The sequence below is a fragment of the Zophobas morio genome, unplaced genomic scaffold (assembly GCF_036711695.1).
Source record: "Zophobas morio isolate AGI-343-1 ecotype UQ-CSIRO unplaced genomic scaffold, CSIRO_AGI_Zmor_V1 ptg000012l, whole genome shotgun sequence".
Lineage (NCBI taxonomy): Eukaryota > Metazoa > Arthropoda > Insecta > Coleoptera > Tenebrionidae > Zophobas > Zophobas morio.
In genome coordinates this window covers 7,398,563-7,410,735 of record NW_026972117.1, presented here as the reverse complement: position 1 = coordinate 7,410,735, position 12,173 = coordinate 7,398,563, and the positions used below count along the sequence as shown (strand labels likewise).

Below are 12,173 nucleotides of genomic sequence, written 5' to 3'. Positions count from 1 at the left end.
ATCAACTTGAAAAGCATTGGTTAGCATATCATTTCTTGTTGTCTTGTTGTTGTTGGCTATAAACTGGAAGTTTTATTATCACTGTAACCATAACGATTACGAAGAATATTTATGTCTCTTTAACGATAAGTCTAAATATTTTACGTAAAAAATAATGATTTGTAACTTATTGCGTAAGACAGATTTTTTTAAGAACTGTTCTCTTATCAGAAAATGCCAAAATCAGTCGTATCCTAACTAGTGGCTGCTAGATAAAACTGATTTTGACAAATGACATACCTTCTAAAAAAAGAGAGGGTGGGTGGGCGGGGCTAGTATTTGATAAGATAAAACTCTTTGTGGAATTTTTCTTAGAAAGATCTCATTTGATTTGCCAAAATCAGTCTTATTCTAGTAGGTACTACTCCCGCCCACCCGCCCTCTCTTCCCTTAGAAGGTATCTCATTTGCCAAAATCAGTCTTTTCTTGACAGATACTAGCCCCGCCCACCCACCCTCTTTTCTTAGAAGGTATGTCATTTGCCAAAATCAGTCTTGTTCTATCTAGTAGCTGCTAAGAAAAAACTGATTTTTGCAAATGACATATCTTCCAAGAAAAGAGAGGGTGGGTGGGCGGGGCTAGTAGCTGCCAAGATAAGAATGATTTTGGCAAATAAGATTCTCTAAGAAAAGAGAGGGCGGATGGGCGGGGTTAGTACCTGCTTGGATAACACTGATTTTGCCAAATGAAATACCCTAAAAAATAGACAGGTACTAGTCCCAGCCGCCAGCGCTATATTTTCTTAAAGAATATGTCATTTACCAAAATCAGTCGTCTTATCTTGGCAGCTACTAATCTTTTATTTATTTTCCCATTTCTCGAATTCCCAAAGTTTCTATTTTTCACCTCTTTATGCTTCAATTTTTCAATCTAAATTAAGCTAACGATTTTTCGACTTTGCTGTTTTATTTTTTCGATTATTCAATTTTCCAATTTTTTTAATTTCTCGTTTTTTTTTTGGATAATTCTTTCAGTTTTAGGATTTTTTAATATTTCGATTTTTCAGCTTGTCGATTTTTGGACTACTGGATTTTTTGATTCGAAGTTTTTCGATTTTTTTACTGTTTAAGACTACGATTTCTCAATTTTTCAACTTTTCGATATTTTAATTTTTCAATTTTTAAAATTCTAGGTTTTTCGATTACCGAATTTATAAATTTTCGATTTTCCAGTTTTTCTTTTTTCAAAATTTTCGATTTTTCAATTTTTTGTTATCTCGATTTATCGAATTCAGATGTTTCGATGTTTCGATTTTTCAATTTCTCGATTCATCAATTTTTCAATTTTTATTGTTTTTTCCTCGATCCTCTGATCTTTCGATTTTTCGATGTCTCGGTTTTTGGTTTTTTCTGTTTCGATTTATGATATCTCGGTTTTTCGATTTTTTACTTTTGGGCTTTTCAGTTTTTCGATTTTCCAATTTTTCAATGTTTCGATTTTTCAATTATTATCCGATTTTTCAATTTTTCAATTTTTTAAATTGTGGAGTTTCGATTTCTCGACTCAATTTTTCAGTTTTTCTATTTTTAAATTTTACATCTTCGAATTTTAATTTTTTGATTTTTTGATTTCTCGATTTCTCGATGTATTCATTTTTCACTTCTTCAGCATTTCTATTTTTCAATTTTGACGTTGCTAAATTTTCAGTTTTCCGCATTCTCAATTAATCTATTTTTGATTTTCCCATTTCTCGACTTATCCAAGTTCCGATTTTTTAGTTCTTAAGTTCTTCGATTTTTCAACTTGGTTTTTTGGTTTTTCGGTATCTCAATTTTCCATTTTTTTAATTTCTCAATTTTTCAACAGTTCGTTTCTTTGAACAACTTCTAGAGTTTTCTATGTTTCTATTTTTTTAATTTTTTGTATTTTTCAACTTTTCGACTGTTTTATATTTCGATTTCTCAATTTTTCAAATTTTTGATATTTTAATTTTTCAATTTTTAAAATTCTAGATCCTTCGATTTTTCAGTTTTCAGTTCTTCTATATTTTAATTTTTTGATTTTCCGAATTTTTTAATTTTAGACTTTTCAATTTTTTGAGATCTCGATTTATCGAGATTTGGATGTTTCCATGTTTTGACGATTCAATGTCTCAGTTTATCAATTTTGCCCTTTTTAACTTTTCGACTTTTCGATTTCGGCCCATTTTGATTGCTCAGTTTTTTAATTTTTCGACGTCTCGACTTTTCGACTACTTAATTTCTCGTTCTTTTGATTTTTCAATTTCTCGATGTCACATTTTTTTAATTTTTCGATGTTTCGATTTTTTGTGTGTTAGTTTTGGCTTTTCGATTTTTAAATTATCTGATTTTTCAATTTTCCATTTTTTTTCGATTTCTCGATTTGTTGATTTTTTAGTTTTTCGATTTTGAAATTTTATGATTTCGAATTTTTATTTTTTTGATGTTCACATTCCTCCAGATTTTAATTCTTCAACTTCTCGATTTTTCAGTTCTTCAATATTTTTTAATTTTTCAAGTTTTGACGTTTGTGAATTTTCAGTTTTCCGATTTCTCAATTAATCTATTTCTGATTTTCGCATTTCTCGACCTCCCAAAGTTTCGATCTTTCAGTTCTTCAGTTTTTCGCTTTTTCGATTTTTCAGGTTTTTGATTTTTTAATTTTGTAATATTTCGACTTTGGTTTTTTGACTTTTCGATTTCTCAATTTTTCAGTTTTTTAATTTCCCAATTTTTGGATATTTTGTTCAATTTTGTGATTTTTCAGTTTTTCGATTCAACAATTTTTCATGTATTTTCTAGTATTTCGAATTTTCGATTTTTCGAGTAATGGACTTTTCGATTTCTCGACTTTTTTCCCTTAGAAGGTACCTCATTTGCCAAAATCAGTCTTATCTTGGCAAATACTAGCCCCGCCCACCCACCCTCTCTTCTTAGAGGGTATGTCATTTGCCAAAATCAGTCTTGTCCTATCTAGTAGCTGTTAAGAAAAAACTGATTTTTGCAAATGACATATCTTCCAAGAAAAGAGAGGGTGGGTGGGCGGGGCTAGTAGCTGCCAAGATAAGAATGATTTTGGCAAATAAGATTCTCTAAGAAAATAGAGGGCGGGTGGGCTGGGCTAGTAGCTGCTAAGACAACACTGATTTTGGCAAATGAGATCCCTCTAATAAAATATAGGGCGGGGGGGCGGGGTTAGTACTTGCTAAAATAAGATCGATTTTGGCAAATTAGATATGCTCTAAGAAAAGAGAGGGTGGGTGGGTGGGGCTAGTACCTGGTTGGATAACACTGATTTTGGCAAATGAAATACCCTAAAAAATAGACAGGTACTAGTCCCAGTCGCCAGCGCTATATTTTCTTAAAGAATATGTCATTTACCAAAATCAGTCTTATCTTGCCAGCTACTAGTCTTTTTTTTATTTTCCCATTTCTCGAATTTCCAAAGTTTCGATTTTTCACTTCTTTATGCTTCAATTTTTCAATCTAAATTAAGCTATCGATTTTTGGACTTTGCTGTTTTATTTTTTCGATTTCTCAATTTTCCAATTTTTTTAATTTCTCGTTTTTTTTTGGATAATTCTTTCAGTTTTAGGATTTTTCAATATTTCGATTTTTTAATTTTTTTACTGTTTTAGACTTCAATTTCTCAATTTTTCAACTTTTCGATATTTTAATTTTTCAGTTTTTAAAATTCTAGGTTTTTCGATTATCGAATTTATAAATTTTCGATTTTCCAGTTTTTCTTTTTTCAAAATTTTCGATTTTTCAATTTTTGTTATCTCGATTTATCGAATTCAGATGTTTCGATTTTTCAATTTCTCGATTCATCAGTTTTTCAATTTTTATTGTTTTTTCTTCGATCCTCTGATTTTTCGATTTCTCGATGTCTCGGTTTTTGATTTTTTCTGTTTCGATTTATGATATCTCGGTTTTTCGATTTTTTACTTTTGGGCTTTTCAGTTTTTCGATTTTCGAATTTTTCAATGTTTCGATTTTTCAATTATCCGATTTTTCAATTTTTCATTTTTTTAAATTGTGGAGTTTCGATTTCTCGACTCAATTTTTCAGTTTTTCTATTTTTAAATTTTACATCTTCGAATTTTAATTTTTGATTTTTTGATGTCTCGATTTCTCGATGTATTCATTTTTCACTTCTTCAGCATTTCTATTTTTCAATTTTGACGTTGCTAAATTTTCAGTTTTCCGCTTTCTCAATTAATCTATTTTTGATTTTCCCATTTCTCGACTTATCCAAGTTCCGATTTTTTAGTTCTTCAGTTCTTCGATTTTTCAACTTAGCTTTTTTGGTTTTTCGATTTCTCAATTTTCCATTTTTTTAATTTCCCAATTTTTCAACAGTTCGTTTCTTTGAACAACTTCTAGAGTTTTCGATGTTTCTATTTTTTTAATTTTTTGGATTTTTCAATTTTTCGACTGTTTTATATTTCGATTTCTCAATTTTTCAAATTTTCGATATTTTAATTTTTCAATTTTTAAAATTCTAGATCCTTCGATTTTTCAGTTTTCAGTTCTTCTATAATTTAATTTTTTAATTTTCCGAATTTTTTAATTTTAGACTTTTCAATTTTTTGAGATCTCGATTTATCAAGATTCCATTGTTTCGATGTTGTGACTATTCAGTGTCTCGGTTTATCAATTTTTCCATTTTTAACTTTTCGATTTTTCGATTTCGGCCCATTTTGATTGCTCAGTTTTTTAATTTTTCGACGTCTCGACTTTTCGACTACTTAATTTCTCGTTCTTTTGATTTTTCAATTTCTGGATGTCACATTTTTTTAATTTTTCGATGTTTCGATTTTTTGTTTGTTAGTTTTGGCTTTTCGATTTTTAAATTATCCGATTTTTCAATTTTCCAATTTTTTTCGATTTCTCGATTTGTTGATTTTTTAGTTTTTCGATTTTTAAATTTTATGATTTCGAATTTTTATTTTTTTGATGTTCACATTCCTCCAGATTTTAATTTTTCAACTTCTCGATTTTTCAGTTCTTCAATATTTTTTAATTTTTCAAGTTTTGACGTTTGTGAATTTTCAGTTTTCCGATTTCTCAATTAATCTATTTTTTGATTTTCGCATTTCTCGACCTCCCAAAGTTTCGATCTTTCAGTTCTTCAGTTTTTCACTTTTTCGATTTTTCAGGTTTTTGATTTTTTAATTTTGTAATATTTCGACTTTGGTTTTTTGACTTTTCGATTTCTCAATTTTTCAATTTTTTAATTTCCCAATTTTTGGATATTTCGTTCAATTTTGTGATTTTTCAGTTTTTCGATTCTACAATTTTTCATGTATTTTCTAGTATTTTTTCTTTTAGAAGGTACCTCATTTGCCAAAATCAGTCTTATCTTGGCAGATACTAGCCCCACCCACCCACCCTCTCTTCTTAGAGGGTATGTCATTTGCCAAAATCAGTCTTATCCTATCTAGTAGCTGTTAAGAAAAAACTGATTTTTGCAAATGACATATCTTCCAAGAAACGAGAGGGTGGGTGGGCGGGGTTAGTAGCTGCTAAGACAACACTGATTTTGGCAAATGAGTTCCCTGTAATAAAATATAGGGCGGGTGGGCGGGGTTAGTACTTGCTAAAATAAGAGGATGCCACATCAGATTTTTCATAATACAACCTATTAAAACTTTAAAAATAACATACTCTTGTATTTGTAGTTTATGAACCAGCCTTACGTTTTTCCGAGAGCATCCAGATTTTCGCAAACAAATCCAAATTGTATACTTAACCTTTCACACTAATATATCATCTTATCAGGTCATCAACAAGAAATTTTTTATTGTTTCCGTAAAGACTTTTTAAAAATAAAAAGCGATAATTTTTTGGGTTACATTAAAGTTTTATTACGTAATTATGCCAAGTGATAAAAAGGCTATTACTTGCAAAGCGCAATATGAAAATTCTATATATAGGTACTAGAACTTCACTTGCATTTTTATTTTTGACTAGCCAATCATTTGGGTAAATTGTGTGTATATGAGTGACACTAAATTCACCTAAAATAATAGTAAAAAAAAACAGCAAAGTGTATAACAACTAATGTTAGGATAAGCTTATATTTAAGAATTACCACTGTACGAACCTGACACCACTTCACTTGGGAAATCCAAAAATGAAGACAATTTTGGTTACTATACATTGTATACTGATTTTAAATATTATAAAGCTCGGTACGTATAACCACTAATCACAATCATCCGACCACAATTTCATTCGTTCCAAAGGTGAAGCGCATGGAAAACATAACTCCAACGCAAACGATGTGTCTTCCGAAGAAAAATCACAACATTGTGAAGAAACCAACCCCAAATCTGGTAACCTGTTTCGAGTTTACGCAAAACACGGATATTACTTCCCTTACAACCCCCAACAACAAAAAGTAGGCCTTTTGGACTACCACAACAACATTAGCATCCTCTACGACGGTCTAACCGGCGACGCTTTCGGTTTTTCCTACGAAGATGGACGAGGAGTTTACATTCCTGCTGGAACTTCCGACAAGACTTGGATTGTTAAGAAACAAAGCTACGACGAATACTTCAAAAATCCGGTTCCACCAAAAGAGATTTTTTCAATTGGTGAGAAACACGGCTACCATTTTGATCCGGAATCGATACCGGAAGATATGTCTGAAAAGATGTCAAAAATTTTGGCTCCGCTGAGTGTGGATTATTCTTCTCAGTGTGAAGCTTTGGCCACGCTGGGTCACATCTCGAAAATAAGCGCTGATAAGCTGAAGACTTCTTTATCTGGGTTTGAAACGGTGGTGGGTGATGTTCTGTCCCAGAATCGCGGTGATTTTAAATGGGCCGTCGGGTTGTTCCAAGGAATGGGGGATTTTTTTGCTCCGTTTGGTAACATGGAGGTTTTAATTAAAAAGAATATTAAGTTAAATTTGACTAGAATTTTTACCGAAGAGACGGGGATTCATGTAATGTGCTACTTTTTGGAAGAGTTGGCAGACCACCTTGACTTGGGAAAAATACTGAGCGAGACTTTAAACAATCCAGTGGAATTTTTTACAGTAACTAACAAATTGGGGGGAGACATAAACTACGGGTTTGATGGTTTAATTAATATTATCAAAGAAATGATAATGGCCAAAGAGGGAAACAATTCAAAGGAGAACTTGATTGTTGTTTTAAAATTGTATTTCACGAATTCACGCGTAAAGGGTGATAATTTAGGGCAGAAATGGCGCACTAGCATTCAAGATCTTGACGAGACGATTAAGAAACTGAAATTAGAAAAAGCTTTCCATGGCTTGACGAAGCTCTTACGAGATATAGGGGACCAGAAATGGTGTTTGGGGAACGTGAATATGTCTGAAATTGTTGAGTATATTGTAGGTGTGGAACTTCCTGCTGACCCAAATGTGGTTTACAAAGTCATAGAAAAGCTAGAACTATGAAATTTTACACTATTGTTTTATATAATATTGTTACATTGAACGGGTATTAAAATCGGCGTGGGTTAAACTCAAAAATTGTATTTCTTAATAACTTGGATTTACACGACTAATTGCAGAGCGATTATGTACAAAAATAATTCTGGCACAACTTCACTTGGTTTTTTTGACACTTGTTGGGGTCGGCTTGTTAACTGAATTTGGCTCTCGTTGTCTGGACTACACGAACTGCTCCCGACGGTCCATCACCGCTTCAAGACTTGTTCTGGAACACCCGTCGCAACATCCGCTTCCAGGCTCTTTTCCGGCGAACACCGTCAAGCCGCGATGAGTCATCATCGCCGTTCATATTAGAACCCATAGGCGTCGTACCGGTTTATTTCGTAACAGCATACTCCTGCACTTGTAATTTATGAATCCGCCTTAAATTTCCCCTAGGCATCCAGACTATTGCAAAAAAATCCAAATTGAATAACAACCTTTTACACTAATGTATCATTTTTCCAAGAAGCGGAATTTATTGCATCGTACTTCAGGGGCGATCAATAAAAAAATTACCCCAACTTATCAGCTCAACAAGAAAATGTTTATTTTAAACATAAAACACTCTGTTTATGACAACTTGTACTGTTAATCCCAGAAATACGTGTGGATTCTGTATGAGGAACTTAATGTATACTTCATGTCAAATTTTGACTAGCTAGTAATATTTTATTATAATATATTGTAGTTAAGATATGTGTGACAGAAAATTAACATGAACGTTTATCAAAGGCACCATTAATTTTAGGTTGTGCTTTGAAAGATACAAATAACGATAGACAGTTGGTACGAAACATGGTTATAACTTATCATTTTTATCCAGAATTGATGTTAAAGAGAGTTACGTTCTAGAGAAATTAGTTTCGGTAAATAGCAGAATATAATTTTCATTTTTAATTTAGACTAACGAGCAATATTTCATTTTGATAAATGCTCTTTTACATACATGAGGCAGAAAATTAACTTATCTAAAGTTTTTCAAAGGCACCATTAACCTTAGGTTGAGCGTTCAAAGATAAAAGTAACGATATCACGAAACCTATAAAACCCAGTGCAACTTATTTTGTACATCAAAATGAAACTACTCGTGACTACCGTACAATATATACTATTCTTAAATATTTTAAAGATTGGTACGTATAATTGATCTGACCTAAATTTGGCTCGTTTTAAAGGTGAAGGACATATAAAACACGCCTCTGACGAAAAAAATGTATCTTTCGAAGAAAACTCGAAACCTTCAGACGAAAGATTCAGAACATTCCGACAAAAACAGCAATCACAAATCTGATAATTCGTATGGAATTTAGCCAAAAGAGCATATTATACCTCTTACAATCTAGAAAAACAAAAAGTAGCTCTTTTAGATTATTATAACAACTTTTCTCTAAGATGTCAAAAATTTTGGCTGCCCTTAGTATAGAATATTTTTCTCAGTGTCAAGCTTTGGCCATCATGGTGCATGTCTCCAAAATAAGCCCATAAGCTGAAGACTTCCTTATTTGGATTTGAAGGCGTCATGGGTGATGTCTCACTGGCACCAAATCGTGGCGGTTTTCACTAGAATGTAGGATTGTTTCAAGGGATGGGCGAATTTTTTGCTCCATCTGGTGGCATGGAGGTTTTAATTGAAAAGAAAATTAACTTAAACTTGACTAGAATTTTTATCGAAGAGACGGGGATTCATTTAATGTGGAAAATTAGCAGACAACTTATATACATATTAAACTTACATAATTATACTGATTATTTTGTGGGTACATTTTAATAAAAACAGTTTTAAGTTAATTGAAAAACCTACACCGACCTTAAACAAATACGAAAATTACTGGTCGTGCTTCACATGCGAAAAAAATTTCTTCCAAAATATGAAAATGCAAGTTCGCATTTCCATGTCTCTGTAATCGTCTGTCCGTTATTAATTTGGTAAAATAGGCAGTTTTTAAAGTAAACAATCCAACAACATTGCGTAGATTGTAGAAGTCATAAAAATAAACGACATACAATTAAAATTACATTAAACACTAATTTTACATGAAATTTGCAAAAATCTAAATAAAAATATAATTATTATCACTTTCAAATGCATTGCTTAATATATCTTTTATTATTGCAGCTATAAAGTTGAAGCTTTATTATCACTCTAACCATAAGGGCTACCAAGAATACTTATACGTTTCTTTAATTAAAAATAAATAAATCTGAATATTTTACGTCTAAAAATAATGATTCGTAAATTATTGCATAAAACAGATTTTTTTTTAACAGTGGTGATGTCGAAAAACTTGTAAGTTAAACCTACTGAGTTGAGTTATCATAAAGTAGTTCTATCTTAAACAGTTCATATAGTGAAAATGTCGATGGTCACGGAGCAACATTTTCGAAAGAATCGCTAGGAAATGCGAACTTTTGAAAATTTCTAAAAATCGTGATATTTCAACGGTCGATTCCGGAAAAACGATTGCAGTTATCATAGAAACGAGACCGGAACTGAGTTTTAGAGCTCTAAATCTACAAGAAAATGTATTTAGTTAAATTTCGAAAATGTCAAAAATTGGCCGAAATTTGAAGAAGGGGGGACCATTGGAAAAATTTCACTTTTAAAGAAGTCGTCAAAAAATTGCGAAAAAATTCAGGGATGTAGACCTCGACAAGCTGATTTCAAAAATATGGTGTGTTGATGGTCTAGGAGCAACATTTTCGAAAGAATCGGTAGGAAATGCGAATTTTTGAAAATATCTAAAAATCGCGATATTTCAACGGTCGATTCCGGAAAAACGGTTGCACCTATCAAAAAAACGATGCTGGAACTGAGTTCTAGAGCTCGAAATCTACAGGAAAATGTGTTCAGTTAAGTTTCGAAAATGTCAAAAATTGGCCGAAATTTGAAGAAGGGGGGACCATTGGAAAAATTTCACTTTTAAAAAAGTCGTCAAAAAATTGCGAAATAATTCAGAGACGTAGATCTCGACAAGCTGATTCCAAAAATATAGTGTGTTGATGATGTCGGAGCAACATTTTCGAAAGAATCGGTAAGAAATGCGAAATTTTGAAAATTTCTAAAAGTCGCGATATTTCAACGGTCGATTGCCGAAAAACGGTTGCAGTTATCAAAGAAACGAGGCCGGAAGTGAGTTCTAGAGCTCTAAGACTACAAGAAAATGTATTTAGTTAAGTTTCGAAAATGTCAAAAATTGACCGAAATTTGAAGAAGGGGAGACCATTGGAAAAATTTCACTTTTAAAAAAGTCGTCAAAAAATTGCGAAAAAATTCAGGGACGTAGATCTCGACAAGCGGATTCCAAAAATACAGTGTGTTGATTGTCTCGGAGCAACATTTTTGAAAGAATCGGTAGGAAATGCGAATTTTTGAGATTTTCTAGAAATCACGATATTTCAACAGTCGATTCCGGAAAAACGGTTGCAGTTATCAAAGAAACGAGGGCGGAAGTGAGTTCTAGAGCTCGAAATCTACAAGAAAATGTATTTAGTTAAGTTTCGAAAATGTCAAAAATTGGCCGAAATTTGAAGAAGGGGGGACCATTGGAAAAATTTCACTTTTAAAAATGTCGTCACAAAATTGGGAGAAAATTCAGGGACGTAGATCTCGACAAGCTGATTCCAAAAATATAGTGTGTTGACGGTCTCGGAGCAACATTTTCGAAAGAATCGGTAGGAAATGCGAATTTTTGAGAATTTCTAAAAATCGCGAAATTTCAACAGTCGATTCCGGAAAAACGGATCCAGTTATCAAAGAAACGAGGCCGGCAGTGAGTTCTACAACTCCAAATCTACAAGAAAATGTGTTTAGTTAAGTTTCGAAAATGTCAAAAATTGGCCGAAATTTGAAGAAGGGGGGACCATTGGAAAAATTTCACTTTTAAAAAAGTCGTCAAAAAATTGCGAAAAAATTCAGAGACGTAGATCTCAACAAGCTGATTCCAAAAATATAGTGTGTTGATAGTCTCGGAGCAACATTCTCGAAAGAATCGGTAGGAAATGCGAATTTTTGAGATTTTCTAGAAATCACGATATTTCAACAGTCGATTCCGGAAAAACGGTTGCAGTTATCAAAGAAACGAGGCCGGAAGTGGGTTCTAGAGCTCGAAATCTACAAGAAAATTTGTTTAGTGAAGTTTCGAAAATGTCAATAATTAGCCGAAATTTGAAGAAGGGGGGACCATTGGAAAAATTTCACTTTTAAAGAAGTCGTCAAAAAATTGCGAAAAAATTCAGGGACGTAGATCTCGACAAGCTGATTCCAAAAATATAGTGTTTTGATGGTCTCGAAGCAATATTTTCGAAAGAATCGGTAGGAAATGCGAATTTTTGAAGAATTCTAAAAATCGAGATATTTCAACGGTCGATTCCGGAAAAACGGTTGCACTTATCAAAGAAACGATGCTGGAGCTGAGTTCTAGAGCTCGAAATCTACCAGAAAATGTGTTTAGTTAAGTTTCGAAAATGTCAAAAATTTGCGGAAATGTGAAGAAGGGGGGACCATTGGAAAAATTTCACTTTTAAAAAAGTCGTCAAAAAATTGCGAAAAAATTCAGAGACGTAGATCTCAACAAGCCGATTCCAAAAATATAGTGTGTTGATTGTCTCGGAGCAACATTCTCGAAAGAATCGGTAGGAAATGCGAATTTTTGAAAATTTCTAAAAATCGCGATATTTAAACGGTCAATTCCGGAAAA

The 12,173-nt window shown here is 32.5% G+C and overlaps 1 protein-coding gene across 2 annotated transcripts; it reads left to right on the top strand.

Moving 5' to 3' along the window:
* Positions 1-5,981: 5,981 nt before the first annotated feature.
* Positions 5,982-7,493, top strand: LOC135128304 (uncharacterized). Of its 2 annotated transcripts, XM_064055217.1 has the most exons (3): positions 5,982-6,033; positions 6,079-6,196; positions 6,251-7,493. In XM_064055217.1, the coding sequence occupies exons 2-3, from the start codon at positions 6,139-6,141 to the stop codon at positions 7,435-7,437; spliced, it is 1,245 nt and encodes a 414-aa protein (XP_063911287.1). In that variant the 5' UTR covers positions 5,982-6,033; positions 6,079-6,138; the 3' UTR covers positions 7,438-7,493. The 2 variants fall into 2 exon arrangements, with proteins under 2 accessions (XP_063911287.1, XP_063911286.1); XM_064055216.1 differs by having other exon boundaries at positions 5,984-6,196.
* Positions 7,494-12,173: the final 4,680 nt, after the last annotated feature.

Coding starts and splice junctions, on each gene's coding strand:
- LOC135128304 (XM_064055217.1), top strand. CDS start 6,139: ATGAAGACAATTTTGGTTACTATACATTGTATACTGATTTTAAATATT. Junction 6,197..6,250: donor TTTAAATATTATAAAGCTCG/GTACGTATAACC, acceptor TTCGTTCCAAAG/GTGAAGCGCATGGAAAACAT.